Source organism: Oryzias latipes, chromosome 11 (genome assembly GCF_053564925.1).
Source record: "Oryzias latipes strain Hd-rR chromosome 11, Olatipes_Hd-rR_3.1".
NCBI lineage: Eukaryota > Metazoa > Chordata > Actinopteri > Beloniformes > Adrianichthyidae > Oryzias > Oryzias latipes.
In genome coordinates, this window is record NC_136247.1 from 12265163 (window position 1) to 12292601 (window position 27439).

The 27439-nt window shown below is 39.1% G+C and overlaps 1 protein-coding gene across 2 annotated transcripts; it reads left to right on the top strand.

Moving 5' to 3' along the window:
* sfpq (splicing factor proline/glutamine-rich) lies at positions 1-27428 on the top strand. 2 transcript variants are annotated; one of them, XR_909597.4, is made up of 12 exons: positions 1-1124; positions 1651-1839; positions 1964-2265; positions 2351-2446; positions 4311-4507; positions 4667-4751; positions 5516-5624; positions 5726-5774; positions 9216-9322; positions 26388-26439; positions 27157-27247; positions 27324-27428. XR_909597.4 is itself a non-coding variant. In XM_004074074.5 (10 exons), exons 1-10 carry the CDS (start codon positions 210-212, stop codon positions 12554-12556), a joined length of 2160 nt encoding a protein of 719 aa, XP_004074122.1. In that variant the 5' UTR covers positions 1-209; the 3' UTR covers positions 12557-12897. The 2 variants fall into 2 exon arrangements, 1 of the variants encoding a protein (XP_004074122.1); XM_004074074.5 differs by lacking the exons at positions 26388-26439; positions 27157-27247; positions 27324-27428 and adding an exon at positions 12446-12897.
* Positions 27429-27439: the final 11 nt, after the last annotated feature.

The window sequence follows — 27439 nt, forward strand, 5'->3', positions numbered from 1 at the left end:
GCCCACCCCTTACGTGAAGGACCAATCAGCGGCGCCGGGTGGTGCTGAGACTGGGCGGAGTTAACTTCCTCTTCTCACGAAAAAAAGCATTCGTTTTTGTCCGACCGTTAGTCGCCATTTTGACAGTGTACGCATCCTCACGAAAGTTCGTTTTTGATAAATATATTTCCATATTTCACTGCGTTGATAGGTACCATCGATTCCGTATTATGTCTCGGTTCAACAATAATCGCGGCGGCCTTGGAATGAACCATTTCCAGCAGCGAAGAGGCGGTGGGCCTATCGGTCCTATGCGTGGTGGCCTAATGGGAAACCCACATTTCCGGAGCCATCCTTTCCAGCATCCAAACCAGAATCGGAGAGGACACAACAACAATAACTACAACAACCGGCCAAACCAAGGACCGAAAAACAACCCCCCTAAGCCGCAACAGTCGACCCCCGCTGCTCCTACACCAACTCCAGGCCCAGCACTCACGATGAAAGGCCCGGCTCAGCAGCAGAAGCCTGCGGAACAGATACAAAACCAGCAGGAGCAACAGAAAGTAAGCACTCCAGGGGCTCAGCCCAACGTCCAGTCGGCACCACCGAAATCCGATACATCTTCCTCTCAGCCGAAACCGACGGAACCAAACCAGCAGCCCAAACCAGCGGCTGGAAATGCTAGCGGACCGCAGCAGAATCAGGCTTCACAACAGGGCCCCAAGCCTGGTCCTCAACAAAGTCCAAAACCCACTCCTCAGCCGGTTCCCAAACCCGGACCTCAGCAGAACCTTAAGTCTGGACCTCCTCCGCAAGGCCAAAGACCCGGTCCTCCTCAGCAGAGTCCAAAACCTGGCATTCAGGGTCAGAGACCCGTCCCCCAGCAGAACCCAAAGCCCGGACCCCAACAGGGTCAGAGACCCGGTCAGCAGCAAAGTCCCCGGCCTGGTGGACCCCAGCAGGGCCAGAAATCTGGACCGCATCAGAGCAGGTTTAGCGGTGGGCCACAGATCCAAAGGTCCGGTCCCCCACACGGCCCAAAGGGAGGTTTTCAGTCGCCTCCAATTAAACCAGAACCAAATCAGTCAAAGGAGGCTCCTTCTAAAGGCAGCACGACCGACCTGGACGGTGGAGCGGAAAAGGTATGCCCCGTTCTCTCTCTCCATATTTACTGTAATTTCCAGTCCTCTCTTTGGTAATATTTTTCTAGATCCAATTTAAAACCACTAAAAGTGCGCTCGGTTTTAAACGCAATCATGTCCACACGGGCGGAGTTAGTAGCAGACCTTTATGCCTCTGTGTGTCGCGCCCGACGACCTACTTAGTCACCTACCATCGGCACATTCGGTGCAGCAAATCCAACTCCCCGTAACACGCTTTGTTAAAGACGGCGGCCATGTTGTCTTTCGTTTTAAAAGGTGTTTTTGGTTATTGATCTTTTTTTGCACTTTATGCCTAACGTTTTGCAATAAGAGCGTGAATGTTGAGATATATAACTAGATTTTTAAAGAAAACAATCACGCTTTTGCAGAACTAGATTAGTGATTTCTTTTGTATATGTAACAACTCTGTGGTATAGGTATAAATTGGATAAAAAATCTTTTACTCCAACAGTAAATATTACAGGATTGTTGAATGATATTTTTATTCGCTCTACTATTTAATCAGACGTTCAAGGCAACCCTGTCCATGCTTCTGAAACCTGGAGAGAAGACCTATTCACAAAGATGCCGCCTGTTTGTTGGAAATCTGCCCAATGACATAACTGAAGAAGACTTTAAGAAGATGTTCGCAAAATATGGAGAGCCCTCTGAAGTTTTCATCAACAAAGCCAAAGGTTTTGGCTTTATTCGACTGGTAAGTTTTAATTTTCTAAACAGTTTATCCATTTCAATATTTAATTGATTGCATCTTGCATTGCTATATATATATGTAAATTAAATTAAACCTGAAGCTAATGGTTTGTCCTAATGTCTCACAGGAGTCACGAGCATTGGCAGAGATTGCAAAAGCAGAGCTGGATGACATCCCGATGAAAAACAGACCCCTGCGTGTTAGATTTGCCACCCACTCCGCAGCGCTGTCTGTGAAAAATCTTTCTCCGTTTGTGTCCAACGAGCTCCTGGAGGAAGCCTTCTCCCAGTTTGGAATGGTTGAGCGAGCCATCGTCATTGTGGATGACCGTGGGCGGTCCACATGTAAGGGGATTGTGGAGTTTTCCTCCAGAGTGGCTGCCAGAAAGGCCCTGGATCGTTGCAACGAGGGTGTTTTCCTTCTCACTTCGTAAGCTTTACATTTAGCTTGACCACAAGTTGCCCCGAAAATGAAAGTAGTCTTGGAACAATATATCTATTTGACTTCTTTCTAGGTCGCCTCGCCCTGTTGTGGTCGAGCCTCTGGAGCAGTATGATACAGAAGACGGTCTTCCAGAGAAACTGGCCCAAAAGAACCCAAAATATCAAGCGTAAGCAGCACTTAATTTACAAATATCTTATTTCATTTTAAATGTTTTTTTAAGGGTGTATTGATTTCGACAGATTAGTTAAACATGTGATTTTATGACAAGTTCTCAGTATTTTCTATTTTTAAAGTTAAAAATGCACATTTAATTTACTGTGCATCCACAACAGAATTTATTGTGTGCAATGCATTATGTTCTATTGCAAGTTGATTAAAATAAATCTGAAATGAGTGCCCTCAAAATAAGGCTTTAAAGCAGTTTATCTGTCGACCATTCTGACTTTTCTTGCTCTTTTTTGGGGGCTCTTTCATTATTTTTTTCCTTCAACATTCAAACTGGCAAAACAATACATACTGCTATCTCGCGCTGTTTTTCAAACCCAGGCTGCCAGTCTTATTGGTGTTTTCACTGGGTTTTACGATCTTTAGCCAGACCAGACTGTGTTTATGGAAATGACCCATTTGTGCTATGTAGGTAAGAATAAGTTGGGTTTATTTTGTCTGGATGCCTTCAATTTTTCATAGTTCTCTCAGACCATCTGCAATTTCCGGATCTTCACGACCATAGGGCACACCGGGTCATTGGGCGTGGTCCCAGTTACGGGGGATTTTTCATTCTTTGACACATACTAAAGGTGTTAAGGCGCGGGCATGTTAACGCCCCTTCGGACCCTCTGAGCCTCCAGAGTGGGTTGATAGAATAACCACTCTCTGTTCTTGAGAGGAAACCTTTTTTTATTTTTTTTATTTACTGTACTCCCTAACTGAGTAACACAACCTGAATGCTCACACACCTATATGCACTGGCGAAAAATACAGGCTTACGCACATACACAAACACTCAGTGTGTGTTTTTTTAAAAAAAAAAACAAAACAGTGGGAGCAAGTCTAAGTTAGTTTTGGTTTATTTTTTATTTTTCCTGAAAGCTGATAGCTGCAGTGCAAATATGGCTTCAGCTAGGCCTGCACAATATACCGCAAATTTATCGTTATCGCGACATCAAGCTGTGCAATTTGCATACCGCAAAAGACGGCGAAAATCACAATAAATGGTTACCTTGACCCTTGTGCTATCCTAGGCACTTTAACATTGGGAGTGGGGTCATCTAGACCCACTAGACAGTGCTCTGAACCTTTTTTCTTCAATGATTTGTGATCTTCACTGGTGTCCATGGATTACATGAAATCTTTTCACCTTTATCCACCTTTGTCATTGTAGGGAGAACACGTCAATGTAAAGGTGGGGTCATCTAAGATAGCACGAGGGTTAAATGTGCTAAAATAAACTCATGGCAGCTTGAAATATTGAATAAATGAAATGAATCCCTTTATGCATTTAACCAATCAGAAGGACCCGTTTACGTTGTTGATCAATCAGATGAGCCCTTTTATGTTTGATGTTTGCCTCCTATGTCGACAAGGGTCATTTGGAGTATAATTTTTATACTGTTGCATTGAAATGGAAATGATGTTTTTGGTTGGTTTGATATTTGTTTATATACCGCAAATTATATCGTTATCGCAATATTAATCACCAATATCGCATATCGCGAGTTTTCCCTCATATCGTGCAGCCCTAGCTTCACCCATTTTGCAAACAACATTGTGGGGACCTGGGCCTTAGCCCTGCCTATAGCTACTAAGACTCATGGGAAGTGTTGATTTCCACACAATGAGTTTGGGAGCTGTGAAGAGAAGTAACACTCATGTTATGCTTTCTTTGAGTAGCGCACGTCCTTTTTCTGCGCCCCCTAACAACACATTAGGAGCCCCGCCTCATAAGGCGCCCCCACAGTCTGGAGAAAATTTCAGTCTTTTAAGTCGTGAAAATACGGTACTTTAATTAACATCTAATATTTTATCTTCAGAGCTCGTGAAGAACCACCTCGCTTTGCTCGACCTGGTACTTTTGAGTTTGAGTATGCCAAACGCTGGAAATCCCTTGATGAGATGGAGAAACAGCAAAGGCAGCAGGTGGAGAAAAACATGCGTGAGGCTCGTGAAAAGCTGGAGAGTGAGATGGAGGATGCCTACCATGAGCACCAGGCTAATCTCCTGCGTCAAGGTGTGTTCTTGTGATTTGCTGGTATTAGAAAGAAGTTGGTAGATCTGTAACCACTTCTACATGTGGCTAGTAAAAAATTGTTTGTAGCTAAGATTTTTAAGGGTGAACCTTTTTTATTGTAGCTAAATTGTAAGATATTTTGATTATCTGTTTTTTCAGAATTGCTGAGGCGTCAGGAAGAACTAAGACGTATGGAAGAGATGCACAACCAGGAAATGCAGAAGAGAAAAGAGATGCAGCTCAGGTTGGTATTCGGTTTCACAGAGGTCAACTTTTGAATCCTTTATAATCCAGGGTAAATAAAGTAATACAATATTTGTGGGGAAACTGGAAATTGTAAACAGGCCTGTTAATAGGTAAAATAGGTTCGTTCCCTCTCAGTTTCCTGCACACAGAAATTAATGAATAATGACTCAGAGACAGTTACTTATCTTTAGTGTAGGTAACTCCGCACAAGAAGCACAAATTTGTACGAAGGTTTACAGACAGATGAACAGGTTGCTGCATCAAAGTCCGAACAAAGAAAACAGGAAAATGGGCTTGATATATAAACCCTGCATTTGCATATTCAAAGATCTTCAGATGGACAGTGGTGTGAAAATCCCACCCACAGGTTGTTGCAGGCTAGATGTTCGAAGGTCAGGGAGCTTCAAGTGTCAGATCTCTCTGAGGTTATCACAGACCAGAGCACATACACCAGCACACACAAAGTTGAAAAGCGAGGATGAGGAATGTTATGAGACAATAGTCTTGGTTGTGCTTTCTTCAAAAGTGATATAATTTTGAGATGATAATACATGGTGAATCAAATTTAAACCATTAGTGTAATAAAAAGTAAAAGTTAGTGTAATAAAATTAAAAGGGAGTTTCTTAACTATTCTGTTTCTAATTATTCCTAACAATATTGCATCTCGTCTGGTATCCAAGCGGTATACAGATATTGAATGAAATTCAGTCTGATCTCTGTTTTATGGAAACAGTGCAATAACATCTTTTTTTCTGTATTAGACAAGAGGAAGAACGTCGCAGACGTGAAGAAGAAATGCTGCGAAAGAGGGATATGGAAGACCAGATGCGCCGCCGTGAAGAAAACTACAGGATGGGCAACTTTATAGATGTGAGTTTGATCTAAACTTGGCTTTGTGTGAATATTTTGATAAAAAGGCAAACTGTATGTCATGCAATGTATGCTAATGAACTTTTGCTGATTATTTGCAGAGGGACAGGGAGATGAGAATGCATTCCGCTGGAGCTCTGGGCATGGGAGGTCAGTCGAAGATGATTTTTCATTCACATTTTTGTGGTGTTTTGTGTCAAGGAGATGCCTCTGACTGTATGAGGAAACTGGATTGAGTAACCCCTCACCCTTCAGGTTCCAAATAGAAAGTAACTGCTGGCTCCAGGAAGCCAGAACCGGATTTCTATGGAGAAATAAACAGCAATGACTGCTAGTCTGTTTGTCAGAATAACCATTCTTGCTCTGTAGCATTTTTTGTAATGTGTTCTTCATTTTTTTCCCCAGTAGTTTAAGTTATTCAGGTTAAACATGCTAATTAGATTCTACAACAAAAGCATGTGGTGCTCTCTGGTCCCCACCTCAAACGTAAGAAATGTCTGACAGATTCTCCAGAACCCACTTTCAGTGGAAGTGATGTGGACCTCCAACAAGCTCACTACTCATTGGCGACAGTAGCTGCCAAAGAAATGTTGATTCAGACAGACTTGGACCAATCACTGCTTACTAACTTTGTCTGGCTCCAAATGGCAGTGTCTGTATCATGCAAAATGGAGACCGCTTTTGCATCATTTTGCTGGAGCCCGACGTAAGCAGTTTTCTATGGGTGACATCACGCTCACTCTGTCCAACTCTCTTATACAGTCAATGGGATAAGCATATTGACCTTTTTGGTCGGAACTATTAATAACCTAGCCCAAAGTTGAAGTAATTTTTTTCTCTGTTCTCTGCCTTTTACAATGGAGTTTGCAGACTATCCCAGCGGGACACAAATGTTACATTAACTCTGTAGCTAAGGTTTTAGAGACTGCCTTTCTGGACAAAATTAATTTGTAAAATGGCTATTAAGTTAAAAATCTCAGGGCTGTAAGTATGACCAATTTTTTCTATGGTCAGAAAGAAAAAGTTCTCTGGTCCCTCAAGTGTGCCCAGCTGCTCTGCGACTGAATGAGTGTGTCTATTGTAGGGCTGGGAATCACTGGGTACCTTACAATACGATTTGCGATACATTGCTCACGATAACGATACTATCACGATATGGCGATATTGTGATAATCGATATATCTTGTCTCTAACAACTCACGATATATCAAACTTTAAGAAAGAAGAACTTGAAAAATTGTTTTTTGGAAAATATTTCCCCATTTATTTTTTCAACACAATGATGATAAACAACTTGTGTCCTATTTGGTGTAATGAATAACAGACTTTTGTGTAACATTGCTGAAATCAGTAATACTCTCTCTTTGACAAACAATGACAATTTTCATTTGGAAATATCTCTAAAATTTGGTTTAAACGATAGGGATCATGAACAGCAGTGCCATTATTTAGTACAAAATTGCTGTAAACAGGATAAAAAATGAATAAGTCAAGTAGATGCCAGGCACATTGGTATTAACTTTTGAAAAACAAAACCAAAGCCATTGCTTAATTTAAAAGAAATAGCTGTTAATCAGATATTAATTCTGTGAACAAATTATATTGTCTTTGTTAAAAATAAATGACACCATTTAGTGCAAATGTGGTGTAAACAAGAATAAAATTCTCCCAGAAAAATAAAAATCAAGTAGCTAGGAACTTTCCTTTAAGTTATTTAATACATAAACTGCTTTCAAAATAAATGACCAGGGATAAAATACATGAAGAACTTAAAGTGCATCCACAAACACGATTGGGGAAAAGCTGCATGCGATGTATGTTTAAATCTTCATGTTTTTCTTCAGAACCACAGGCTTTTTAGCGTCAAGCTGCTCGTCTACCGCTGCTTAGAGGAGAAAGGGGTCTATGGGCAGGGATGCCTCTCTTTCTTCCGTTTCCATCTCAACCGTAACTTTGGTCTGGCCGTACAGTGCAGGGATCCTTTTTTCAGTATTTCCGAGAGGAAATGTCAAAGCGTGGCTCTAATGCATTCAATAAAAACCGAAATCCCTCGTTCTCCACCTCCCGTTTTGTTTTGCGTTTGTTATTGCCGGTGCTTTGTCTCGCAGAAGACGGCGGTAGCTTCGTCTGGAAAAAAGTATCCGCGCTGGGCTGTGTCGGCTTCAGGCCAGCAACAGCCACAGCTTTCTCACACAACTCCGTTGATGCAGCTTCCATGCTGCCAGCGCGTCTTTTACGTTGCTGCTTTCGCTTCTCATTGTTTTTCCCCCCGCCATCTTTGTTTGAATGTGTGTTCTTCTTCGTCTGCCCGCAACAGCCAATCTCGCAACGAGCGCCCCCTATCGACCCTCCAAAGAATTGTCTTACCAAAGGATGGTTAATATAACGTTTTACAGGGTCTTTACACGTAAATAAAAGGTCGATACTTGACGAAGACGTCTCGAGAATCAATCGCGGGACTAAATATCGCGATATATTGCCATATCGATATTTTGGCACACCCCTAGTCTATTGTGTGTGGTTCAACAACAAACATGCATTAGGTCCATTTTGTGGTATTAACCAGATGGTGAAAGGTGCAAGGCCACCTCTGGTTGGCCGGGGTCTTGATGTTCCTGTATACGTCAAAAGCTGAGAGAAATTCAGACATGAAAAATCCCTACAATTTCCTCTAAATGTAGAAAAGTGGCGTGTGCAGTTTTCTTTGTTCAAATACCGCTATGCACTGTTTATAAGGTGTTTATATCGTTTTTTCACGACCATAGGGCCCATTGAGTTATTGGGCGCATTTTCAGTTATGGGTGCCTTTTCTGTATTTAACACATGCAAAAGGCGCTCTGGGTTTTGAGGCGTATTTTTATTTTTTTAGTCATCAATCAGGATCCAAGAATCCATCAAAGTCCTCATCTTCTGTATCTAAAATGAACAGCTGGGCTAAATTTATAACAAACACGCCATCATTGTCAGCTCTCGTTGCCATGCGGCTCCTCATGAATGATGCCAACAGACACGTTAACCCAAGCATCTACACACAAGCTGTGGCGTAACTTGCCCGACGTTTCCTCCCAGTCTTCGTGAAACTGTGTCTGCAATTCGACAGTGTGACTCATCGGGATGTCAAAAGTGAGCGGAACCTCATTCGTGTTGATGTGGCCGGGCTGGATGTGTTTTTTACCGTAGTGGGAGCGGACGATGGACAGATTTTCGTTGTAAACCGCTGGAAGTTTCTGCGCCACCGTAGTCCTTGCCGAATGGAAGACTATGGCTTGCAAAAGTGAATTTGTGACTGTTTATAGTATAATTTTTACCTAAACTCTCAAAAACTTCAATGCAATACATTTGATAAATTCCTTTCCCAAGAGCCCTCTCTTTATCAGCAGCAGGCAGCAGCAATTTAAGAATAAAAAGTGAAAATCTGGTTTTAAATTGCAGTGTGGTTAAAAATGCGGGTGCAACTTACATTGCACTGCTGCAACTAGTTCAAAACTTTTCTAGAGCCAATTTTCTATTGGATTTATTTGTTTGGTAGGTTTGAGACTGTTCATAGTGTTTAATTTTTTTAAATTATTATTTTTTACTTTCCTTTGTTAGACATTTCTTTTGGTGGATCCAGCCAGAACTTCCCAATGAGCGGGCTTGGCTTTGACGCTCAGCAGGGCATGGGATCGTCTTCAGGAGGATTGATGGCCAACGAAATGGTAACGTATCCCAACCTGGGAAGACTTTAGTCCATTCATGCCCTGGCTTTCCTTTTGGTTAAAAGACGTGGAGTTGGTGGTGGTCTGCTGGCCTAGCAGGAGGAGCATTAACATCTGTCTTTGGAAGGCCATGCTGGTTGTTGAATGTGTTCAACATTCACTTGTCTCATGAACATTACGCCATGCCATGCCCCCTGGTTTAGAATTTCTACAAAACTGTCAAACTGCACTAAATCAACAGACAATGCTAACTAGTTTGTCTTGTGATGCTTAAGCTGTACTCGTTGACCTCTTATCATGGTGTTTGTTCAGCAGAGTGCCATTGCAAGACCTGTCCCATGAGCTGGACAGGCACCTTTTCTGGATGGTCAACTGTTTCAAGTGTTTTCTTGTCACGGTTGAGTTTTTATATAGTTCCTATACTATACCTCCACTTCGCATCCTTTTTTTCGGTAAAGCTTTACTTACTATAATGAACACAAACAAGCTGTGTTTTTGAGTGGAATAAGGACAATAGTGTAATGCTCTCATTGTGAGGATTTTTGAGACCTCGGACAGTGCTGTTCTTGATTGTCTACACATTTTCCTCATCAGCATCTTTACTGTAACTGAACAGTTGTTATGTTTTTAGTGCAGTTTGATGGATCACACCTTTTAAATGGAAAGTGTTATTTAAATTCGATTGATCAATGGGGGATGGCAAAGCAGTGAACCAGTGTGTGACAGGCCAATTTCTGACTTGGTTCTGGTACATTTTCTATCATGATATTAAATATTGACAAGCTTTTTTTCTGAATTACTGTTTCAAGCAGAAATTCTACTTTTTTGTGATAACACTAAAAGATGCAGATGTGCACTTTTTTGCTTTTATATTCATATTCAAATATCAATATAATTTTACAAAATACTCTCAAATTGTGCTTTTAAATATAGGAGGTGTTGCCTTTGGACGATCTCTGACCTTGGCTAGGTTTTTTTGTTTCAGCCATATTTGAGTTATATAAACATAATGGTTTTACCAAGATAACTTGGAGATGCACCGATAATGTCTCAGTTGAATTGATGAGCCATGAAGGATTTTCCTTGTGCTCACATAATTTTTTTTATTTAGATTTTTTTTCATTGCCCACTACAGGCTTTAACAACTCAAAAGTCTTTGTGTATTTTGCTACAACCAGAACTGGCATCTTTCTTTGGGCTTGTAGTACAATGCCACACAGGGATATAGGTTTATTATGGAGGTCACAATCAAACCTTGCGCTAAAGTTGTCTGATTTGTCAGTTCAACTTCCTGGAATTTTGGGGACTGATAATTAAGGGTAGTACTTGGAAGTTTGAATCGTCTTTATTTATTTATTTTAAGGTTTAAAATTGTAGGAAAAGAGAAGTGTGTTTATCTGACAACGCTAATGTTTTAGTTGCAAACTTGTCATATTGAATGCCCAAAACGTACGAGAGCCACAATCTAATTTCTGTTTGGAAAATATGACTCGTCTGGTTTATTTGAAGCATTTGTTTGTTTGTTAAATATTTCAGTCTAAAGTTATGTTCACACTGAACTTGATTTGTGCAGCAGGTGTGTCCCGTTTTTAAACCACGGTCCCAGTGAAAATTCTGGTGGTGCAGTTTAAATATCTGAACTTTGTCGCAGCCTAGAGTTGGGGGAAGTTGGAGGAGAAGCTTTTTCGTGGATGAGAAGCTGATCATTGGTGTTTACACTCCTCCTGAATTTCCTGACTTTTTTTACTTTGTATCGAGACAATTAAAAAAAAAATTCCTCTAATTTTATTCCTTTTTTTCCTCAAACTAATTCGAAGCAAGTTGTCAAACTGGGCCACAGATGGACGAAAGTTCAGCTGAAAGCCTTAAGACCCGTACACACCGGGACGAATATTCGCCAGGTGTTATTCGCCAGCGTTTTTCGCCATGTTTTTCGTGTTCACACCCAGGCGATTTTTTTTTTTTTTTTTCATGCGTGGCGTTTTTTCGCGTCGGTGTGCACACTCTCATTGGTGCCCTTTGTTTAGTCACGTGGCGTTAAACGTCGGCGAAACTCGCGCGCGAAATTTGTCCCGGTGTGTACGGGCCTTTATACAGTAATAATAATTAAATCAAACTTGCTCTTTTAACTTCTTTGATGTCTTACATAAAGCACTTAAGGCAAAAACAATCCTCCGTCACGAGGAGGAATTTTGACACAGGAGTGTCAGATTTATTTTTTAACACACTTTTGGACAGCGGTCGAACAGTGAATCTTTTGTCCGTCAAAACAGAAGAGGCCGCTGCAAGCTTGATGCGCAAATCATGTTCTGTGTGAACTGGGTACAATCTAAATAAAGGTATTCTATATGATGACTTTTCTGTTTAATTTATTGGCCAATTTGTAAAAAGAAAATATTGCCATACAGTGTTGGTGTAACCCCCACCGCCTTTACAGTGTTATTAATCCTGAAGCAGTTTGCCTTTTAAATCAGTGTATTTTTTGATGAAAAGTGCTGCGCCACCATTTTGCAGCAACTAGTTGGAAATATATTTTATTAAATTCCTAAAATAATCATTACATTAAGTCATATTGGTGCATCTCCTAAGTTTCAGTGGATGGATCTTTTACAGCCGCTTCGAAGACTCAATCTCAGAACTGTACAATTTAGCCGTTTCTTTGACTATGCAGTTTTTTCTTCTTCACATGGTGACCGTCACTATTCAGTTGATAAAGAGAATCTTTTTTTGTAAATGCATTCACATATACCTTGTGGATATATCAATGAATAGTCAACATAGTCTAAAGTTGAACTGAAAGAACTTTAAAGACACTCAAAGGAAATATTGGCATGCACTGCAACACAGACCATGACAGGTAGGCACTGACTAACGAAACCATTACCCTCTCTTCCTTTTCCGTATGTAACCTGTGGCACCTGTGGACCTTCTATTGGAACGAACGTTTTCTACGGATGTGTCTCCTGCTGGTTGTTTTGTAAACCTGCCCACAATGTCGCAAACCATCATTGTGGCCTTACGTTTTATACACCTCTTCTACATGGACATGAACTGTGTGCATCTGCACTCAACTCATACCATATCCCTCTTCTATATCTTTAAAATCCCCCCACTATCTATCAGCTCAATGAGCGCTTTGCCCAGAGCGCTCAGAGGGGAATGGGTCCCGGCACTGCTGGGTATGGCAGAGTTCGTGAGGAGTTTGACGGCCCAATTAAGAAGCCCCGTTTTTAAGCGCTGTCTACACGCAGGATCATTCATAAAATTTCTCCAAATGACCATGCTGGGTCCTATTTCTTGTATTTAAGTTCGAAGTGTTGCATCGTTTTAGCCAAGCAATTTACTAATTTTTATGGGACATACTTTTTTCTTCATTTTTATTATTGGTGTGGGAGTAGATGTCACTTAGGTGTGACAATTTTTTTGACGATGTACCTTTTTCGTTCCTAGATGTAATGTGCTGTGAGTCATCGTAAAGTGATAATGTAACCTTTCTGAACCGCTCATGGCTTTGTTTTGTGCCCGATATCTGGAGTTAAAGCATGTGTTACAATAAAGACACACTGATTCCATCAGGACGGACCAATAACCTTTATTCCTGAATTGTACATTTTTAATTACCAAAACATTTCTTATGAAATGCATAAAAACACCTAAAGATGTAACAGAATGCTTTTGTTTTTTCGTCCAATAAATTTTGATTTTTTTTTTTAACCCCTCTTGCTATTTGCATTTTGATCACATATCAGAACTATTATAGAATTAACTTTCATAAGTAAACTTGAGCCAATTATGGTTATGGTCATGGCCTTATTTTTTATCCAATTCAAGACTTGTTTCACTAGACAAAATAAGAAAATAGATTGCAACATTATAACATTTTGTCCGATTAATGCTGACTAATTTTTTACATTTGTATTGGCTGCTCGAGGCCTTCTGGCACCAAAAACAATCAGATTCTGCATCAAGATTTTATATTAAAGGATTACGGTCAAAACTCTTGACAATCAAAATAATTTCCTCTGAATACCTTTATCTCTGCACACAGAATACAGTAATCTACCATGCGGCTCTGGATTAACAAGGGATGGGTACTGAAACTTGGTGGATAAATGTCACCAGTACCGATGTCAATGATACGACCAGGATATTATTAAAAACTTGTTTTTTGGTGCCTCGTTTCAGACCTGCTCTTTTCGGTTTTGTTAGACAATTCGAAGTAATATTTTTTCCTTTCAAGCAATTGTTGGTGGGCTCACTAGAATTAGTGAAGGCAGTAGGGTGCGTTGAATTTCAGTCAGAATGCAGAAGATAAGAAAACTGAAAGTTTAGCTGTAATTCACAGCTAAGGATTCAAAATAAGCAACTAATGGATAAGAGTGACTTGTAAAACACTACAAAGATTGTTATGGCAATGAGCAGTGAATTAAATGATTACTCCATTGTGTGTAAACGGAGACACTGCGCTGTTGTGCAGACTGTAAGAAAAAAAAAAATTAAAGGATCTTAGGCAAATTTAAACGCTGTCCTTCACCTTGTGATGTTTCATTGTCACATCTAAATGTTATTGGGACAAAATGTGCATGTTTATTGGAAAAAAAATTTTTTGAAGCACCAAAATCGTTTCAAAAGTTCTGGTTTAGCACTGGCACCAGATGAAAGCCAAACGTTACCCATCCCTGGGAGTAACCCTTTCTTATAAATTCATCAAATCCTTGATAAATACTGCATTCTGTAGTGATACAGGAATACTGCAATCAAAAAGCAGCTCCAATACAAAAGAAAATGTAGATTTAAGCTTCTTTAAGGATTTCTTTAAGCTCAATGTATTGGTTTCCTCAATCCACTTCTTATAATAATAGATGATAACCTAACGAATTTTAATATTTCCCAGCATTCAAGAAACTTTAACAAAATGTGAAGGTATAATGTTAACATAAAATAAAGAGGGTCGATGACTTGACAAAGCTCAAGTGTTTTGGTATGCAAACAGGGACTTAAATTATCAAATTGTATTATATACAGGAACAAACAAAGCGAATACTGCATACTGAAAAAGCATTAGATTAACAATTTTCTTCCAACACAGGAATCACCAGATATGATCAAGATTGCCTCGCTTTGGTCCCCAGCCTTGTATGACAAGAATAAAACCAGCAGCAACCATGTGCGGACTTAGCGCATTGGCTGGGTGTTATCTATTTATTTATTCTTGGTGTTATTGTGTACCATCTCCAAAATAAATGGCTTTAACCTGTTCAGACTACAAAATATCGATATCATAATTAAATGCAGTCCGATATGTAAACTTGACAGATTTGTATTTGCGTTTGGCCTGTCAAAGGTTCACAGATTTATATGGAGAAATTTTAAATAATTTCTCATTTAAAATTTTGCAGCATGGAGGATGTTCTTTGTAAACCAGCCGCAAAACTATTTTTTCTTTTTTCTTTTTTTAGCATCTCCTTCCAGGGTGCAAAAATGTCTGTGATGGGAAAGGTGGTTTATTTTCTAACTAAAGTAGAGCATTGAAGCTTTTCCCTGATGAGCTGTCATCACGTTGAACATGACATAAATGTTACATTTAGTGGAATAAAACCTTGTTTTGTAGGAAAACGACTTAAGAAAAGCTTATTCTTTTTGTTTTGTGATGAACATTGGAGGAAAACCAGTAATTTGTGCCAGTTTTCTGTCTATTAGCTTATTTGATTGATCTATACTTGAAAATGTGTTCTCATTAAATCCATGAAGAGATTTGTTTAAATGCAACTTGTTGGTTAAAAATATCCCCAAAAACTAGTTCCGTTTGAAACCACATTATTTCATAGCAGAAATTGGATGGAAAACTCAATATTAAACTGAGTTTCATTGTAAATAATTCAAATTAGTCATTTGTGAACCCAGTACTATTGTGTGAGTATCTGACATTTCAGAAATATATCCTGGGTAATGGCAATTTTGCCTACTTATCTATGACTGGAGAGAAGTCTCTGAATCTTGAGAATGATGGATAACCCGTAATAAGTCCTACAAACTTAGACATGAATATTTGGTAAGTTTGCTTGATGCAATTCTTTTTTCTTCTTTTTTTTTAAGCTATCCGGTGTCTATAATTTGCACTGTATTTTGCAAAGGAGGATTGAACTTGGATCAGTCTAAGATCCATGGTAGAGATGATTGGATCACAAATGAATGAGAAGCAGGACTATCTCTATGTTTTAAGTTTTTACCATGTTTGAATGTCTATGATGTGTGCTGTGGTCGTGGCACTGTGGGGGCTGGAGAGGAATGGGGGAAAGTTATGATCACGGCACAGATAGAGACCAGGAGGGTCTAGAGATCATCAACAAAGCGGACAAGCAGGTAAAGGTGAGAAGTCGTCCTGCACACTGAAAAGCATGAAGACGGTGCCCTGTATGTAGCAAAAACAAATATGCCATTTGGTCTTGTTTAAGGATTCTGCTGTTTTTTTATTTTCATTTTTAAAGTAAAATTTCATATTTACAATTTCATATTGTTTTGTTTAAACGGTGAAAGATTTATAAATACAATCAGAAATATTCATTTAAACTTGGTATTTTTATCCAGTTTAAAACTTAGTTTGGTTGAGATTTATGTTCTCATAAACCATTTATAAAAACAAAATTAATAAAATTTTGTACAATGGCAACTAATTTGACTTTTTTGTAATCAAATTGAATATAGAGTCTTAGGACAGACTCCAGGAGAAAAAAAGCTTTTAGTGGACCAAGACATAAAAAACTCATCTCAGAAGTACCCATCACCACTTTGTGATCCACGTCAATGTCACTTTTGTTATGTAAATTTTCTCTTTAACAGGTCTGACCAGCTTGACTGTGGAGAGAGTTGTGCTGATGTTGACCGGATGTAGGAATAATTGAGCTAATGAAGGAAAATACATTTGTGGAGATGATTCAATAGTTTCAGTGTAGAGCGTGAATAATCACAAGATGGGCTACAAAAACACAAGTATGTTTCATTAGCATTCCGCTAAATCACACGTGTCAAACTCAAGGCCCGGGGGCCAAATGCGGCCCTTCATGTCCTTTCATGTGGCCCGTGAGAGCATAAAAGTTTTTAAGTAATAATAAAAATTGGTGTGCATTTGTTTATATCTAGGGGTAATCAGACTTGAAATATGAGAAATATACATTAGAAATTAAACACTGTCCATATAACCTAACCTGACAGAATCAAGCGTAAAAGGATTTATGCTAAAGTAACAAGCAAACATATGTTTTCTATGCAACTGTAATTGTCACTTTAAAAAGTTATAATAAATAGATAAATGAGTAATTTAACATTAAGGAGTAGTTACATTCATTTTCATTACATTTAGTTACATGTATAAGTTATATCTGGCCCTTTGAGGAGAGACACTATGTTGATGTGGCCCTCGGTTAAAATGAGTTTGACACCCCTCCGCTAAATATTAATATATTTCTGAGACGAACCTTAATGGGAAAAATTAAGATTTTACTTGGGGTGGGGGGGGCCTTTGGAAGGGTCTCATAGAGGATGACACATGTTGGTAGCTACCTGTCAAGCTACCATATTAAGTGCAAACAATTCAGTGGGGAATTATATGCTGATGCATTTTGGGATCAATTCCTCTTGTGTTGGCGGACATCGTAATACAGAATCCATGGATCTTGTGTAAAGTTACGCCCTTTTAACAACATATTTACAGTTTGGCTGTGACAGTAATACAGTCCTCTATCAAGAAACTTTATTCCATCAGTTGTTCTCACACAGCTTCTTCTCTTACGGTGTGAGAAATGTAAGGCTGAAAACACTTGAGCCATCTTTGCTATAGAAACCAAACATTGAGCAGAATTTAGGATTTGAGCTGATCTGTAAATCTTGACTTCAGCAGTTAACATAAAACAGCGATGAACTGGATTGATTTTATTGACGTAATGTCTTCTGATGTCAATCAAGTTGCATATCATTCAGAAAGGCTGGATGGTAATTCATTCGAGACATTTTGCTTTTGTTGTTCAATTAAAGTCAAGTTTACTTTTCATTGATGCCTGTACAATTGGCAACAGTGATTACCATGGAGACCAAAGCTGAAATATAAGTGAAAGATAAAACATGAAGCTGAATGCGTCAAAGAAAACAACTCTTTATGACGTACTGTATTTTTTGGACTATAAGACGCACCTAAAATATAACAATTTTTCAAAAGTGAATGAAACGCCTTAATACCCCATGCATCGTTTGAATTACAGTTGTGTTCACTGACCTCAAACCAATTTTCGGTGGTATGCGAAGTCTCTCCCAATGTTTTTCTAGAGCTTGTAGGGTACTTAAAGTTAACCAGAGTTTGTTCTCCCTCAATAATCGGAGACAAATTTTCAGTCTAAATATACCCAAGTAGATTCTGGTCTAGGACTTCTAAGACCCATCTTTTGAAGTTTGTTTCCAATTGGAATCAGCTTTGGTTCTCTTAAGATTCCACAGTCAGAGTGGGCTGCATGCTCGGAGTGGAAAAACTGGACCAAAACTGCCACCGTACCCGGTCATCACAGGATGGTAAAAGAAAGTTGTACACAAATTATTAATGAAGCAACAGATGAGCCGCGGACAAATGTAAAACAACAATGAGACACAGCAACTCATTTAAATTTGGCCAGATGGCTGCAAGCTCGTTAAAACAACTCAACATGAGACACATTTATTCTCACGCTGTTTTCCTGGTAATCTAAATGTCAAAAACGCTTATCATCGTACCTGTCTCAACGCCTCCTCGATAACCATCTTGCAGCATGCCTCCGCCGTACCAAAGTAAAGTGTTGTACCTGATGTTGATACAGACGTTCAAAATTGGTCAGTGAAATATAAAATTTGAATAAGTGTACTACTTTGAGAGGGATTGCAAGGCTTAGGACTTCTTCTGTCTCTCATTGCTTTGCCCTGGCCAATGACTAAAGATATCTTTAGGTATGTGGTTTTGTGTACAGGCTTTAGTTTTGGGTAGCAATATTTGGTAGACGTCAGTCTGCATACAGACAGAGTGCAAGGTTCAGTACTCAATTCGGACCAAATTACAATTCTGGCCGGAACAAGGAACTTCTGTCTTAATTAGGGGTGTGACGATAACCTCATCACCGCGCTAATGACATGATCACACCGCGGTGATGAGTTTCTTTTTGAATGTTAAGGACTGCATGTGGTGTGTGATTTGAACTATAATAAACACATTCATCTTTGCAAATAATTTACTTTTTCCGCAAGTCCTATGTTCAAACTTCAAGTGCTTCTGGGGGAAAAGACCTGCATCCTCATGCGCAAGGGAGGGACAGTCCTTTTAACATTATGGGGGATTTTTCTGTGTGTCGGATTTTTAATTAACTGCTTGCCATGTTTCAGTACTTGTAATGTTTACAGATCATGTTAAATTAAATACACACAAACACGGGCATAAAAGACAATAGCGTAACTAAAACAGTCCAAAAAGAATCCGAACAGACACTAAACTAAAAATTTTTGCAGCAGGAAGCCCTCGATCTGCACTCGGCATCTGATCCGCTTGCCTGGTGGAGGGATAATCGGGTTCAATTCCCTTTTCTGTCAAAAGGGGCAAGAAAATATTTATCTGTATGCGCCAAGAGCACTCCATTGGAACTTTGCACTACTTATTTAGTGCGGCTGGAAACATCGTCACCCCGTGAAGGTCCTCGCTGAAACTGGACTTTTTTGGAGGGGGGAATAATACTCCAGAGCGGGTTAATAATATTAAAGTGAAATAATAAGGAATCAATCACCATTCTTCTGGGGGAAACCTTTTATCACTGTTCTCCTTCACTTCGTAACACCAAACATTAACGTGCACCCCCATTTCCATTGTATTCATCTGCGACGCCTTAATTATTGCTGCTTCATCACAGCGGTGATCAAAAATTCCACACCGTCACAGCTCTAGTCTTAACACTACGATACTGCCCACTTGATGGAATGTTGGTGCATTAAGTCACTGTAGTCTGAAACCTTGCGGAGGAATACATACTGTGCTTCAACATAATGAACTAAAGTTAATGTATTGTTTTCTACTGTTCAATTCATCTTTTGTGTTATACTCTCTGCAAAGGTTGCTTTCTGCAGATAAGGCGCACATGAACCACAACAAAAGTTTGTTAAAAACTTAAAAACTTTGCCATCAGCTCATCTGACTCATCTGACCTGCCTTATGACCCCGCTTTGTATTCTGGATAAAATGAATGTTCTGTTTTGCCTGATACGCCCTATGAGCCCACTTATCTTCCAGTGCGTCTTATGGTCCGAAAAGAGCAGTACAGTATGTTTTTATGTTATAAAGATGTTACCACTAGCAACAAAAAATCTTCTCAGTAACCAGTGTCTGAACAAAATCCCTTTAGTCAAGAATACATTTCTAAGTTTGAGAAGGACTTTTTCATAGTAGTTAGTGGACAACACAAGGATCCAGGTATGTCTAAACAGTGAACGAGGATTGTTTTTTTTCTACACTTTGAACCCATTTAGTTTTTGTCCTTTTTAGTTTAGGCTTGGTATATAAAAATGACTAAATCATTTTTTTTTGCTTAAAATACTGTAATGTTATGTCTGTTTGTTGCTGTTTGTATACAATTTCTGTTTTCTTAACAGGTGTGACCACCTTTATTGATGTTGGACTATGAAACGGAACTTTCCTAATCAAGACAGTCTGTTGCTCCTGTTGGAGCACAATTGGATATTTTTCCCCTTGAAACTGTAGTCCTCAAAGACCATTTAAGTCCTTTATGTAATTTGGTTGATGGGCTGCATGGCTTGAATTGTTCTTTACCACTGATGACTAAAGTGGCAACATCTTGACATAGATGTCCAGTCTCTTTAAATCTGAACACATTGGTAATCAATTATGTTTAAATGCCACAACAGACGTCTAGTGATACACCACTTTGTGGATGTCTGCTGAACTACAGCAATTAGTATATGTGAGCTGAAGGCATAAGAAAGCTGTCAGTTTTATGTTCTTAGAAACAGAGGGTGTGTTGGCACATCTTTGAAAATTTGCATCAACTGCAGTATAAAAACTTGGTGGTTTGTTTATCAGTTAAACCTGGGGTCTAAACTACATTAGCTTTTTAATTTAAAATGTAACCTTCATTAAAATGTTGCACATGATGTCCTGTCATGTAGGGACTTTAATAGTCAAGTACTGTTTATTCAATTCAGGTTTTTAGGTTAGGGGTTGTACATTTGTAAACGATTAAGAGAAGTAGGCATTAGTTGTGTTCAGCTCATCTCTAGGTTCTTAAATAATAATTCTGCTGTCTGACGGTTACTTTTTCTACCGTTTCCACAGGTCTCAGCTCAGCCTATTTAAGTTTTTTTTTTTTTTTTTTACTGTGGCAATTCAAAGGTAAAACCCGAAATCTTCCCCTACCCCTACGGCTTCTCTCTACCCCTAATTCTAGTGGCAGTTGGAGGGGTAGGGTTGTCATAGTTTTTTAAGGGCTAACCCTCGTGGCGGAGAGATGCAGAGACCTCCGCCGCAAGGGGATGCCACGTCGTGATGTGCCGCGGAGGAGCTTTTTTCTTCAAATGCATTTCAAATTTCTTTATATGTAAGTAACGACTTTTTGTTTTAGCATGACCTTCCGCATTTATAAAAGCGATGTTTTTATTTTTTTCCGAGCGCTGGCAGCTGACTGGCGACTAATGATAACGTCATCGAGTGGGAGTAACATCCAAACTCGAAGACACTTGTTTTTTTTTGTTTGTTTTTTTACAACTGTCCATTTGGAGGACTTAGTGTAGGGCTAGGGAGAAGCCGTAGGGGTAAGGGGAGAATTCCATTTTGACCAAATTTTTTGCTCCTCAGTTGCATCAGTTTATACAGATGCAAAAAAATAAACAAATGTAGTTGAATATATAGATTGGTGCACTGTATTCTACATTTCTTTCCTAGTAAAGCCTAAAATGTCAAAGGCTAGTATTGAAACATACATTTTCAAGAGTAATTTGAATGATTGCCAAATTATTTATTAGTTACAAACATACTAAGCATATTTGACTCACTAGATGCCATGACATTAATTTCTTAAAACAAATGATTTAATTGTACATATAGTCTAAAATTTTGAAGAAAATAAAAATATATTTGTCCACCTAAAATGCATTTTATAAAGTCTTTTTAGCATGTTAGCTCTTAAATACCAGATGTTAGAATACAACATGTGTGTGGATTTTCAAATTCAGATTTTCTCTGCACACCATATTTATTCCAAGAAAAGTTCATATGTGCATGCAAGGTGACAAGTTACTGCAATTGATCACAAAACCCAGGGATTTTGCTTTTAGAAGTCACCTTGAAAGTTATGACATCCTCCTTCAGCATAAGATGTCTTTTTTTCAGTTAAGAAGAAAAACAAAAATATTAATAAATGACTAGTTTTTCTAATGGAGTTAATTATCGCAAATTGACTATGTTCATGTAGAGAAAGCTTGATGCTTTTCATCTACAAATTAAAATAAATAAAGATGCATGATTTTTTTTATTTTATTTTTATAAAATATATTAATTTTCATTGCACCAAAGAGGGTGTAAAATGGTAACATTTCCACAAGTGCATCCAGACCACACCTCAATCCTGTACTGCACAGTACAACGTTCTCATTGAGGGATTTCAAAAATACTTTCAATATAACCATTTTTAATGGCATCTTTAGCTGAGTTACACTTGAAAGTATAGGAGCATAAAAAGTGAAAGCCATTCTTTTTTTCTTTAGCAGCTTCAGATCCTCAATCCACTGAATGGGCCAATTACTGGCATCATTACGTATCAGTTGTTGGCACTTGGTGTTCTTAAAGAAGTGGTAAAATTTGTGCTTATGGTTAACCAATGCTGTGTCACACCTCGCCACAGAAATTACGGTGTACACCAATCCTTGACCTACATGGATGACTGTGCCCCTGTAAGATAAAGTACAAGATGATATCAGTCCTTTCCTTTGGGAGACTCCCAAGCCTAATGGCAGAAAGTTCCTCTACGCCCCCACCCCAAAGAAATGGTGGCGAGAGCTCTCCTGTTTTGAAGAGCAGATGGTGTGTTGTGTCTGAGTGGCTCAGTGTTTGTCTTTGGCTACATGGGATACGTTAGCTGCTGTCAGCCAGCTTGTCGCAGACGAGCTGCCCCAGTCCCAGTAGATGCTCTTCTCTGCACTTGGGTTGCATTGACGATGAGTAGTTCTGCAGAAGTCAGTGGACAGTAAAGCCTGGACATGTTTGCACTACAGCCAGAGGTATGCTTACACAGATCCACTGAACATTTAAGGTAAGTGTCCCCTCCATGTTTATAATACAAGATGAACCGTTAACCTTCACTCAGTTCTGCTCTGTCCTCTCTGTACATGCCGCTGCTGGGTGACGCACGCAGGGTTTCTGGCATCACACTTTCAAAAAATGGCATCACAGTGTAGAACTCTGTTCATGAATCTACTCGAGTGGGTGAACGTGCTGCTGTGTGTAGCCTTTGAATTGTGTGAGTGTTTGTCATACTTCTGGTCTCTATATGGAACAAGCAGAACTCATAAATGGTTAACATCTCTTAAGGTTTGAAACGCCAGAGAAGTTTATTTGCCGAAGTTCTTAACTTTGGACCATTTGTATGGAGACATTTGTATGGAACTAACAGAGACAATCATATCTTTTCAGGGCAGCAAGGGACAAGAACTTGCACTCAGTTATTAAATAACTGTAATCTTCAAAAAAAAGAAAATCCAACCTTAAAAAATATTTTTAGCGACATTTCATTGTTTTTAGAATTTATAAAAATGTTAAACGTGTTTTTAAAGACCGTAAATTTGCCCAAACAAAAGTTTTAAAGTTTCCATGTAAAATGATTTTCCCAGCTTTTATACTGAAAGTCGGCTTTTGCCGAAAACTCTAAATTTGTGTTTGCTTTTTGCTCCATAAAACTCTACCACCTTAACACACAAAGTAGCAGCAGATAAAGCTTTTTATGCCCTGTTTTGTCATTACAAAGTAAAGCAAAAAACATGGCTATAGTTTGCCAAAATATAAGTTCTTATACATTAAAAAGGCAGATTTTGTTTATGCACAGAATTTTATTATTCACAAAAATCGTGGATGTTTGCATACCGCCAAGTGTGCCTAGATTTTTGAACGTTCATACACTCTGTCCCCTTTGCAGCAGCATGTAGGAATTGTTCATGGAGTTTATCACAAGTGTGCAGTGGTTTAATAATTTAGATAGTTTGATTCATAAGGTAATTTGCGGTTGCAGATGCGATTCATAGGCTATTTGTTCATTTTGAACTATCCGATTCGATCCGATATGACTGCCCTAAAATGGATCCAGGAAATCTCTTAGCCAAAACTGCCACCACTGAGTCACAGATAAATACCTGGATACTGAACATTGTAGGTTCCTCATATTTCTTGCAAGATAAACAAGTGTAAATTAAATGTGTGTAAAAACAAACAAGTTTATACTGCTGTTTTTCCACATCAAAATAAATCAAAGGGAACATTATTACAACATTCTACCACACTATATGGTCACTTGTCTTTTCTAAATTCAAAGTGTTTTTACACATTGGACTGTAAAGATGGATTGATCGTTTTTGCTGCCATCATGCGTGTTGTCCACTATGATGCACTTGTTCGTTTTACATTATAATAAAATAAACCTACCTTGCCTCAATCTAAATGGTATTTTCCAGTATCGATATAAATGGTTTATTTAGATTTGAAACTATTTTGCGATCATATATGTTATAGTATTTTTTAAAACATTTACTAATCCAAAGTCTTCATTAAGGGCATAGGTTTTGTTGCTGCAGCTGTAAAGGTAGTTTTTAGTTGCACTTTTTATTGTGTCTTGTCAGAACAATAATGGATTGTAGTGGGTATTTTTCTGTTTTTAGTAATTTTGTTTAATATCCACCCCCCTGAGGAAAGTCCTTTTTGCCCTGACCATTTAACAGAGCAGCCCACCTCTGTGTGGTCCACCTCCTGTTCACCACTGATGCCTCCAGGTACTGCAGAGTTTCTCTGCTGCTGTTCTTGGCTGTAGCCGGTTGTGGTCATCGTGCTGTGCAACTTCGGTTAAAACCTTTCTGTTCATTTCTGTGCTGAAAGACTTTGTCTGCACTTTCATTCAAAATGATATCTTACAATTTTGAGCGGGCTTTATACTTTTGGTTGTTTGTCGTGAACACTCAATGATAAACATTGATCTGCCAAAGACTGACTGATATTTTTGGTCATCACTACAAACTGAATATTTCAGCCCCTTCTTAGTTTCATGGAAATATTGTAACTATTAGTTTTTAATAACACAAACATGAAATTAAAGCGCATACTTTGATTTGTATTAATTTTTTAATTTTTTACTTTGCTTTAATAGTAGTGTTTTTTAATCTACTGTTCACCTAAAAGCCACCTTTTTTGATTTTGGGTTACCCTCAGGTCCCACTCCAACCATCATTTTCAAATGATCATTATGATCTACTGCAAAATCGTTTCCAGTGCCCCTAAATTACGATGATGCCGTTTTAAGCCAAATTTTAAAAAAAAAATCTGTCAGTTGTATAGCGCAGCATGTCCGTCTTTCTCATTGCTTTGACCAGCCCTCATAGTTCCTGGCCAATGACTGACAAGATCATTGGCCATGTAGTTTTGTTTACAAGCTTTAGAATGGGCCCCTTGATGCCAGTCTGAATACAGACCAAACACAAGGTCAGGACTCGATCCAGAACAAAGGATTTTTACAGTCTGAATACACCCATATTCTTATTTTTCTTTATGTATCCTCTTCATCATGAGAAAAATGCAATAATATTTTAAAACCAAAAACAATATTTTCGTTGGAGTGGGTTCTTAAATGCGTTTAAAAGGAATTGATATATATTTTCATTTTTATTTTTTTCATTTTCTGGAATCACCGTACAACATTGTTAAACTGTCAGTGCAATGTAAAATTTAAGTTTTGGCCCAAACATCAGCAATCCCTCCTGTTTTAAAAACTACTAAACAGAGATCTTGGCCTTGAAATAACATCTAAAGACTGGAGTCGTCAGAGTAAAGCCAGGAACTGGCATGGTCTTGTTGCACCTTTTGCATACAGTCTGACTTTTTGTCAGAGAATGAACATTGTTGTCTAATGTATTTTATTCATGACTAACTGGTGACATGGGAAAGGAATTGCCTCTTGAGTAGAGTTCAGCCGTTTCTTGTTTCCTTAAAGCTGAATAAGAATGCCTTAAATTGATGCAAAACAGTTGGGTTTGCCTGCAGCCTTTCAACAAGTGAAAGCAGTAGTTAGTGTTAAGTGAATGAACTACTTCTTCTTGCCACTAACAGTTTTGTAGTTCTTTCTTTCCCTCTCTTCTGAATCTATAACACCCCTTCTGGTATGTTTTCTTTTTGTTACACATACCTGCTGTGTAACATCATTGAGCAACCCGTCTTTTGCGCAAACCACATGCTGTATTGGTGTTACTGTGAGGTAATGTGATGTGGCTTACCTTGAGGCAGAAGACCCTGACGTAACTTTCTGCACTGTGATCCATTTCCTAAAATCGTCTAAGCCTCGATTGGCCACCTTTTATTTTAACTTGAAATTTTTTAGTGTGATGCCAGAAACCCTGTTGAAATGGCCCAATGTCTGAAATACTGACACTGAACGTGACAATCATGTGACTCTTCCTCTGTGAGGTTGTGCCGCAGCTCTGTGTGGGTTGATAGAAAACCCTCTGTCAGGTTGAAGTTTCACATGTATCCACTGAGGGTTTCAACAGATTTGACCGCTGTTGTCTGCAGTTTCCTACATCCAAAACACTAAAACACCATACAGCACATTAAGGCACCCTAGTTTACAGATGGTGCATGTTCACATAACCTCATACCATTTGTTTTGAACATCCAGCATTATTCCTCACACACGCACAGCATACGCAACCATTCAGCCAACAACAGTGTCTAAAAATAGCTTTATATTTGAACTACCAACCAATCCTCTGCCAGGATCTCATTGTTTGTTTCTCACCGCAGGAGCTTCAGCCAATCCAAGGAGGGTGAGCCATCACTCTGACGAACTGCACTGGTAAACGTGACCTCATGTTCAGATACACCAGTGCTTCTCAATTATTTTTATTCCTAGGAATAAATCCTTTTCCTAGGAAAAGGAAAATGTTTCCCTAAATGATCGATTGTTTATGTATTATCTCAAAAAGTGCAGCTGTTTTACTGCATTACCTGCTGTCTTTGTCAAATACTGACACCAACTAAACAGGCAGACAAAGAAAACATTGATGGAAAATAAAGACAAGTCATCAAAATGTCTACAATGGTTAATAAAGAATGACATTATTAGCATGAGCTGAGTAATCTAAAGGCACACGATGACCCTGGTGTTGCGCAACAGAGGCAGCGCTCCACGTGCGCAGTTCACCTTGCAGCCTGAGCCCACTATCCCTCCCCTCCCGTCTCCTTCTCACACACGCAGCGGCGTGTGATTGAAGACGGGAGTATCTCCAGGGACAGCAGTTCAGTTTCAGGCTGTTACAAACTCTGTGATATAACAGATAATAGGAAACCAATAGTGGACCAGATCTTTTTCCAAGCACTGAGCCGTTGTCACCGCAACCCCTTTTGTGCCCCGAGCAATTGCCGATATTACCTGTGCCTTAAACCGCTACCCCCCCCCCCCCCCCCCCCGGCATCGCATCGTGCCGCCCCACTATTTGAGAAGCACTGAGATAAACCCTTGAAACCGTTGTGCATTTTACTGTCAGTTTAGTAACTGTTTGTTTGTTTGCAGCTGAAATAGAGACTGATGTCTGACGGGGTGACACCTGGATCACCCCTAACGTTCACGTTTCTGCTGCTGATCCAACGCATGGAGAGAAAACGTGAGTCTGCAAGTCATTAAAATATACTTTTGCCATTTATTAAGGTTCAAAATTGATTTTATTTATTTATTTTTAGGGAGAGCTGTGGGGGCGATGCAGCAGAAGTCGCAGCCAATGGTTCAGGAGAGACAAAAACGTTCTTTACTCTTTTTTTTTTAAATAAATGAACTAAATCTCAGAATTTGTTGTTTA

Bases quoted from the DNA above. Each gene is read 5' to 3' on its own strand.
- sfpq (XM_004074074.5), top strand. From the start codon at position 210: ATGTCTCGGTTCAACAATAATCGCGGCGGCCTTGGAATGAACCATTTC. The intron at 1,840-1,963 runs GTAAGTTTTAAT...AATGTCTCACAG, and splicing joins GTTTTGGCTTTATTCGACTG to GAGTCACGAGCATTGGCAGA. The intron at 9,323-12,445 runs GTAACGTATCCC...ACTATCTATCAG, and splicing joins GATTGATGGCCAACGAAATG to CTCAATGAGCGCTTTGCCCA.